Here is a 9123-nt window from a genome sequence, read left to right on the forward strand (position 1 = left end):
AGCTATGTTTTCCCTAGAGGTATTATTATCTAGCTAATTAAATTTCTTTTTAGATAGAGATTAGAGAGTAAAGATATTAAGTCTCATTTTGATAATGACAATATAAAGTAGTAATTGATTACTAAATATATGATAGGAACTCACCATAATAGCAGAATAAAAGAATATCACAATAAAGGAAGGCCTCGTATATGATCTACTAAATTTATCGAGGTGTTTCAAAAATCAAAACAATTAGTTATTATCTTATTAATAGAATTTTTTGTCGATTCTCTATAAAATACTCGTTTGACTGAGAGCCTTCGAACACCGACAAATTACTAACCTGCAATGAATAGGAAAGATTGACAAATCAATTAATGATATGCAGTTACAAGAAATCACGAAAGTAAATCAATGACAACAAAGAATTTTTTTTAAAATCACTTTAAGATCCCAAAGTCAAAGTAAACTGATCTTGAGAAAAATCTTATAGTTGCCAAATGGAAAGCACTATCTCTACGTAACATGCATGTCATGGAAAATTACTTAACTATGACTTCAACAAAAAAGAGTAACCCCATGCATACACTATCTCGTTTTTATACAGGGTCCGGAGAAGGGTCATACTTAAGGGGTATAGTATAGTATAGTCAGGTTACTCTAATGCAAGAATTAATGGCTTCGTAATATTTTGGTGAAGGATGGTCAGTTGACCACCCTTTTGTAAAAAGTGGCTTCGCCCCTGCCTATAGGTCACACGAAGACAACTTTATCGTTACTTCAAGATTTCCCTTCTTAACCATGACATCAATGATTCACGCAAAGCGATTGTACTTCAATTATTCTTCTCAAAGCTCAATATTACACGATTCTTGTAGATCTACTGTGATAAAAAAGAAAAAAGAGTAAAAAATATCGTGAGATTCAGTTGTGTGTCATGAATAGTTTCTTTCGTAAGCTATAAATTCGAAGGAAATCGTTTGTTGGTGAACGAGCGCAAAAAATGATCAGCTATTGTAATTTTTGTTGGTGCACGAAAGAAAAATAGCACCTTATTAGGATATGTTGGGGTTGAAGTGTGGTAGTGTGAATGGAAAATGAGGAAAGAAGGTGAAAAGACAACTTTGGCTTTTGCACTTTGTCCCTCATTGGATAAAGACAAGTATTTTGTTGGGTTTAAATGTAGAAGCACTTCCTTAAACTCTTAAAAGGAGCTAAGAGGAAGGGGCCTCGCGCCGTCGTCGCTCGCTCGCTCGGCTCGACTTCGGATTCACTTAATTTTTTGGACCAATAAAATGATAAATTAATTAATTTCCGTCTTTAACTGCAGTGTGAACAGCCACTTTCACACCCTTTCAATCCAGAAATTCGTTGGCTATAAATAAGCAGTCATTCCTTCAGAATTTTTTATCCTGAAATCTTTTGCTTCATCTCCTTCTTCTTTCTGCATCATTACTTTCAAAACAAAATAAGTCGGTCGTGTGATCTATACCATTATTTTGAGTTCGCTGATAACTTAGTGGTTTGAAGTGCCGCTACCGCTGAGTTGAAAGTTCCGTTCTATCCTGGGAAGAATTTATCCGTGAACCTTAGGCAACAGTGAGGGGATAAGATTCTTTAAGGACACACAAGGAATTTGTGGGCTCGAGATATAATACTGCCAATTTTTGTTCATTTAGTTTTCCTCGTTTAGTCACTTATAAATTCAGATTATCTAACAAGCTTAAAGAATCTTACTTATATATATCTATCCTTACTGTTATGATTTTCAAAGTGACTGAGGAGACTAAAACCTTCGTGGTTTTCTACTCCTAATAAATTTGAAGAATAATCTCTTCATTGTGTTAAAATCAGCTTGAAGAATAATCTCTTCACTGTGTTGTCTTGGGTTGAAGGATTAAACACTTCACCATTTACTGAATCTGTTTGTGTCATATTGACAGAAATGACTAACAGAGAGGAACAAATTGATCCTGCTGTGACTGTTACTCCTAACACAGTTTCAGGGATGCCAGGTCCTATCCGTCCTATTGCACCTGCCACGGCTATGCCACCAGCGGAAAAGTCGGGGAAATTTTCTGGTGTTAACTTTAAGAGATGGCAGCAAAAGATGTTCTTTTATCTAAACACTCTAAGTCTGCAAAGGTTCATTCAAGAGGATGTCCAGTCGTACCTGAAGGAACCCCTGACAATGAGCGCTTCCTTGTTACTGAGGCTTGGAAGCAGTCTAATTTCCTGTGCAAAAATTACATTTTAAGTGGATTGGAAGATGGCCTGTACAATGTTTATAGCATCATGAAAATATCAAGAGAATTATGGAATGCTCTTGAAAAGAAGTACAAGACTGAAGATGCTGGACTAAAGAAGTTTGTGGCCGCCAAATTTCTGGATTTCAAAATGATTGACGGTAAATCTGTCATAGCGCAAGTCCAAGAATCGCAAGTTATTGTTCATGACCTCCTTGCTGAAGGTATGAAACGAGTCAATATTTTTATTCAAGATATTAATTATTGTACTAATTATAAATTTATGACTGAAGGTATGGTCATAAATGAAGCGTTTCAAGTTGCGGCATTTATTGAAAAGCTGCCTCCGCTGTGGAAGGACTTTAAGAATTACTTGAAACATAAGTTCAAGGAGATGACGCTTGAAGACCTTATTGTTTGTCTACGGATTGAAGAAGACAACAAGGCTGCTGAGAAGAAATCTCGTGGAAGTTCAACAATAATGGGTGCAAATATTGTTGAGGAAGCTTCAACGAGTAAAAAGAGAAAGAAGCCGTCTGGATCAAAGAATTATCCAAGCAAGAAGAGGTTTAAAGGTAATTTCCACAATTGTGGAAAGGCTGGACACAAGGCTACTGAATATCGTGCACCAAAGAAGGACAAGAAGAAAAGTCAAGCAAACATGATTGAGAAGAATGATGAAATAGATGACCAATGTGCCATGTTTTCAGAATGCAACCTAGTCGGAAATCCTAGAGAATGGTGGATTGATTCAGGAGCAACTTGACATGTTTGTGCTAACAAGGAGTTGTTTACTTCTTATGCTCCCGTTGGACCCAATAAGACAGTACTTATGGCAAACTCCACTACTGCAAAAATTGAAGGAACGAGCAAGGTGGCTTTGAAGATTACTTCGGGAAAGATTGTGACTCTAAAAGATGTTCTTCATGTTCCTGAAATGCGGAAGAATTTAGTCTCGATATCACTTCTAGTCAAGAATGGCTTTAAGTGTATTTTTGTTTTCGACAAGGTTGTAGTTAGTAAGAATGAAATGTATGTAGGAAAAGGTTACCTGACTGAGGGCCTTTTTAAACTCAATGTAATTGCCATTGATATGAATAAAATTTCAGCTTCTTCTTACTTGCTTGAGTCAAATAATTTATGGCATGAACGTTTAGGCCACGTCAACTTCAAAACTTTGCGAAAAATGTTTAATTTGGAAGTACTACCTAAGTTTGAATGCAATAACTCGAAATGTCAAATATGTGTGGAATCAAAGTATGTTAAGCATCCTTATAAGTCAGTTGAAAGGAATTCAAATCCTTTAGACTTAATTCACACGGATATTTGCAACATGAAGTCAATATCATCTCGCAGTGGGGAAAAGTATTTCATAACTTTTATTGACGGAAGTACTAGATACTGCTATATTTACTTACTTAATAGTAAAGATGAAGCAATAGACGCATTCAAGCAATACAAAAATGAAGTTGAAACGCAATTAAACAAAAAAGATCAAAATGATAAGAAGTGATAGATGCGGTGAATATGAATCTCCTTTTGAAGAAATATGTTTGGAAAATGGCATTATTCACCAAACAACTGCCCCTTACTTACCGCAATCTAATGGAATTGCGGAAAGAAAGAATAGAACGTTAAAGGAGATGATGAGTGCCTTATTAATAAGTTCTGGTTTACCTCAGAACTTGTGGGGGGGGGGGGAAGCTATTCTTACAGCTAATCGAATACTGAATCGAGTTCCCCATAGCAAAACACAATCCATTCCATATGAAAAATGGAAAGGAAGGAAACCCAACTTACAATATTTTAAAGTGTGGGGGTGTTTGGCTAAAGTGCAAGTTCCTAAACCCAAAAGGATAAAAATTGGACCAAAAACCGTTGATTGCGTTTTCGTAGGATATGCAACAAATAGTAAGGCATATCGGTTCTTGGTTCATAAATCAGAAAATCCGACATTCATATTAATATGGTAATTGAATAGGATAATGCTGAATTTTTTGAGAATATTTATCCATATAAAATGGAATGTCAGTCGTCTAGTGAAAAATCTAAGTGACCTCGGGAAGAAGCAAAGGAAAGTACGTTTGATGAGGAAAATCCAAGACGTAGTAAACGTCAAAGGACAGCTACTTCCTTTGGACCGGATTTTCTGGCATTCTTATTGGAAAATGAGTCTCAAACGTTCAAAGAAGCAATGTCTTCCTCGGAAGCACAATATTGGAAAAAGGCAGTCAGTAGTGAGATAAAATCCATATTAAGTAATCATACTTGGGAATTGGTTGATCTACCTCCGGGAAATAAACCTTTGGGTTCTAAATGAATTTTCAAAAGGAAAATTAAAGTTGATGGTACTATTGACAATTATAAGGCAAGATTAGTTGTTAAAGGGTTTAGACAACGATAAGGTCTTGATTACTTTGACACATACTCACCGGTAACAAGGATTACATCTATCCGGGTGTTAATAGCGTTAGCTGCCGTGTATGGCCTTCAAATCCATCAGATAGATGTAAAGATGGACTTCTTAAATGGAGATTTAGAGTAAGAAATATATATGGAACAACGTGAAGGGTTTGTAGTTCCCCAAAAAGAAAAGAAGGTTTGTCAACTTGTTAAGTCACTTTACGGACTAAAACAAGCACCAAAATAATGGCATGCGAATTTTGACCAAACAATGTTGTCAAATGGTTTCAAGATCAATGAGTGTGACAAATGTTTTTACATTAAGAATACTCCAAATTAAGTAGTCATTATTTGTTTATATGTGGATGATATGTTGATAATGAGTAACGATATTGCTAACATAAATGCTACTAAGCACATGCTTACTAGTAAATTTGATATGAAAGACTTAGGAGTTGCCAATTTAATTTTAGGAATTAAGATCCTACAGACTCCTCAAGGTCTAGCTTTGTCTCAATCTCATTATATTAAAATGGTTCTTGAAAAGTTCAAATGTTTGAACTTTAAAGAAGCAAAAACGGCAATTGATTTAAACTATATTCTTGTAAAGAATAGAGGTGAAAGCAAATCTCAATTGGAATATGCTCGAGTGTTGGGAAGTTTGATGTACATTATGAATTGTACACGACCTGATATAGCTTGTGCAATAAGTAAGCTTAGTCGATACACAAGTAATCACAACCATACTCATTGGATAGAAATGAAACGAGTTTTGGGATATTTGAAATATACTCAAGACTATGCATTGCATTACAATAATTATCCCGCAGTTATTGAGGGATATAGTGATGCAAATTGGATCACCGGATCAACGGAAACAAAATCCACAAGTGGATACATTTTTACCATTGGTGGAAGAGCAGTGTCTTAGAAGTCGTCCAAACAGACATGCATCGCTCGCTCTACAATGGAGTCTGAGTTTATAGCTTTAGACAAGGCCGGTGAAGAAGCTGAATGGCTCCGAAATTTCTTAGAAGACATTCCTTTTTGGCCCAAACCTTTGGCACATGTATGCATACATTGCGACAGTCAAGCAACAATAGGAAGGGCTGGGAACGTTATGTATAACAGGAAATCTCGTCACATTCGACGAAGGCATAATACCGTTAGACAACTACTCTCTAGTGGAATTATCACAATTAACTATGTAAAGTCAAAAGATAATGTATCGAATCCGCTTACAAAAGGCCTACCTAGAGAGGGGGTTGAGAAGTCATCAAAGGGCATGAGACTATGGCCGAGGACAAGTCACCATGGCGGTAACTCTACCTAGAAGACTGGAGATACCAAGATCTAGGTTCAAGGAGATCAAACAAAGTCATTAGTGACGGTCCAACATTGTCAAATAAAATTTTGGTCCATCCTCGTGATGCAGACAATGTTCAGTACCAAGGATAAAGCATTAGGACTTTTTAATGATTTCTAAGTTTGATATAAGGTATATTAAATAGTGTATCTACAAGATAACACGTTTAGGAATCACCTATATAAATGTGAAGTGTAAGCTTCTTCAAAGAGAATATTGTAAGGCCAGTTCTCTACGCACTTATGAAACCAGGCGGTGTTCATGGCTAAAACGAACACAACAATGAGAACCAAAAGATGGATAAGGATTAATTGTGTGACATATATTGTCTAGGTATACATTAAAGCTCGACGGTTCAAAGATATCAAATTTACCGATTGACCGGGTATATCCGATATATGCTCACTACGAAAAGTTCAAAGGGAAACCTACTTATCCTGATGCAATTAGTCCTTAGTTGTGAATCACGCAAAAATTTTCATGCATGTTCATCATTCTCCATTCATGTGGGGGATTGTTGGGGTTGAAGTGTGGTAGTGTGAATGGGAAATGAGGAAAGAAGGTGAAAAGGCAACTTTGGCTTTTGCACTTTGTCCCTCATTGGTTAAAGACAAGTATATTATTGGGTTTAAATATAGAAGCACTTCCTTAAGCTCTTAAAAGGAGCTAAGAGAAAGGAGACTCGCGTCGTCGTCGTCGCTCGCTCGGCTCGTATTCGGATTCGGATTCGGATTCGGTCAATTGATATGATTGATTGACTTAATTTTTTGGACCAATAAAATGAAATTAATTAATTAAATATTAATATTTTATATTTTCGTATTTAATTTTATTTAAATATTCCCACGTTAAACAGCCACCAGAGAGGCTGCATTTCATGAATAGCCACTGTCACACCTCCTTTTTACACACCCCCGGAAGGGATAAGGGAGTTTTTTTCCAATTTAAGTGACAATCCAAACGGGATTATTTTATTTAAAATTCAGAGTCGACACTTGGGATAATTTATGATGTCCCAAGTCACCGGTTTAAAATCCCGAATCGAGGAAAGATTGACTCTATTTTGCAGTCCGCGAACACAGAAATTCGGGTAAGGAATTCTGTTAACTCAAGAGAAGGTGTTAGGCACTCCCCAGTTTCGTGGTTTTAGCACGGTCGCTCAACTGTTATTATTGGCCTAATTATCTGATTTTAATGCATGTTTTAGCCTATGGTGCAATTTTAACTTTGTAACTGCTTTTATTCATTTTAAGGAAAATTGCAACGTCATTTAAAATACATCTTGAACTACGTCACATAAATGCACCCGCAGTCCGTAACACATTTTATCTAACGTTGTTGAGATTTGGATTTGGGTCACATAAATGCGCACCCGAGTTTAGGAAGGTAAATTATTAAATAACACGGCTAAAGCAACTACGCATTTGCAACTTTGCGAGGGCCATAAAATATTGACTAAATGGCACGCCTCGATTTCTAAAGGTCTAGAATGAAATGAGGGCCATGCGTCCAGGATTTTATTTGGCACAACTCACCTCGCTTACTCTATTTAAAAGACTTCTCAAATTAGTTTCGAGGGTCATATCCATTTGTGTTGTAAAATATGGCTCACCTCAATTAGTTAAAGAAAACTTAATTATCTAAACCTTAGTGGGGGCTAGGATTCTACTACTATCCAAACTAACTAAAAGGATTGCCCCTTTTTTAAAAAAAAAAAAGAGGCTGATGGTTCAGAGTTAATGTTTGGGCATAGCATGAGGCCCAATAGTCTACAAACGTAAGGCTACCCAGGACGACAATTTCATAACAGTTCATACCGGTCCCAAGAGAGAGCCCAAGTTGAAAGCTGATCAGCTTTAGCAAACATCGAAACCCCAATTCGAGTCAACAACACAAAAACGTCAGGTATTTACATTCGAGTTTACAAACCATATTGCTTCAATAAAAAATAAAACAATTGCTGACTATCCTTCAATCAAGTACTGGGACACAAAAAATCATATTGCTTTAGGAGAATCGAACAATTACTGATTGGAACACCTATCGTCACTTTCCTGTTATGCAGAAGCTATAACCTAAACATCAAACTCATTTTTTGTTACCCAACATCTAATACCATCATAATTTCTACCAACAACATTTCATAATTCTGGAAGAACAACAAAACATTCCCTAATTTAAACTCCAAAAGGAGATTTTATACCATAGCCTAAATTCAAAAAGTTACTCAAAATAATACACTGATTTCAAATGCACTAATATTTGACTTGACTAAGCTTTGCATGCCAATATCCTTTGCAAATACCCTCAAGAGTCTCTTTTATTCACAACAGCAAAAATAAACTCAAATTGATGAATACTAAGCAGCTGAACCATGATTTGTTCAATATTACAAAACCAAAATTAAACTAAGACAAAGGTGAAAAGACAAATCCAAAAGGGATCAGCTGATTACAAATTTGATTGCATCCTAATCATTGATAAATGTACTAGTTGGAATCTCTCTTGAACTGAGTAGTACATATGGTGCATGAAATTTAAAGAAAGAGAAATGAGACTCCAATGCCAAAACAATCATCAGATTTCATCACATTTCAGATTCAAACTTCAAGTTACATTCAAGTGATGTCCATGGTGTTGGAAAATACTTGGAAAGCAAAAATAAGAACAATGAAGGATCAACAACAGCAAAACAGTAATCAGCAGGAGAAATGGCAGCAGAAACCAGCTCAAACCCAGCAATAAAATAGTGTTTCCAAATAGCAAACCCAAACCAACTTTAAATTACCCAGAATTCAATCCATTTTTAACCCAGAAAGCAAACCGTAAACTTTTAGTGATTTGAACCAAGTTATTAAAACCAGAAGAACCAGAACCCAAGCAGAATTTTCAGTAATTTCTCAGAAAAAATGCAAGGAATTCAAGGTTGTTTTCGAATTTTCGAAAGAAAGGCCCCTTTTTAGTTTTTGAGTGATTTGTTTTTCTCTTCCTCCTCTCCCTTGAATGTCAAGTAATGATTCCTTTATAGGAAAGTCATTAGGGTTGTAGAAATGAACTATGTTTTGCACTTAAAACCTTCTAGAGATTTTATTTTTGCTCAAATACCCCTAGTTTAGAAATCAGAAA

The 9123-nt window shown here is 36.0% G+C and overlaps 2 protein-coding genes across 2 annotated transcripts; both read left to right on the top strand.

Moving 5' to 3' along the window:
- Positions 1 to 1079: 1079 nt before the first annotated feature.
- LOC104246131 (uncharacterized) lies at positions 1080 to 2994 on the top strand. Its single transcript, XM_070158413.1, has 4 exons — positions 1080 to 1144; positions 1837 to 2127; positions 2241 to 2452; positions 2522 to 2994. Exons 1-4 carry the CDS (start codon positions 1080 to 1082, stop codon positions 2992 to 2994), a joined length of 1041 nt encoding a protein of 346 aa, XP_070014514.1.
- A 2016-nt stretch (positions 2995 to 5010) lies between these two features.
- On the top strand, positions 5011 to 5562 carry LOC138878724 (secreted RxLR effector protein 161-like). The gene has a single exon (XM_070158414.1). It carries the CDS (start codon positions 5011 to 5013, stop codon positions 5560 to 5562), a length of 552 nt encoding a protein of 183 aa, XP_070014515.1.
- Positions 5563 to 9123: the final 3561 nt, after the last annotated feature.

This window comes from Nicotiana sylvestris, chromosome 9, assembly GCF_000393655.2.
Source record: "Nicotiana sylvestris chromosome 9, ASM39365v2, whole genome shotgun sequence".
NCBI lineage: Eukaryota > Viridiplantae > Streptophyta > Magnoliopsida > Solanales > Solanaceae > Nicotiana > Nicotiana sylvestris.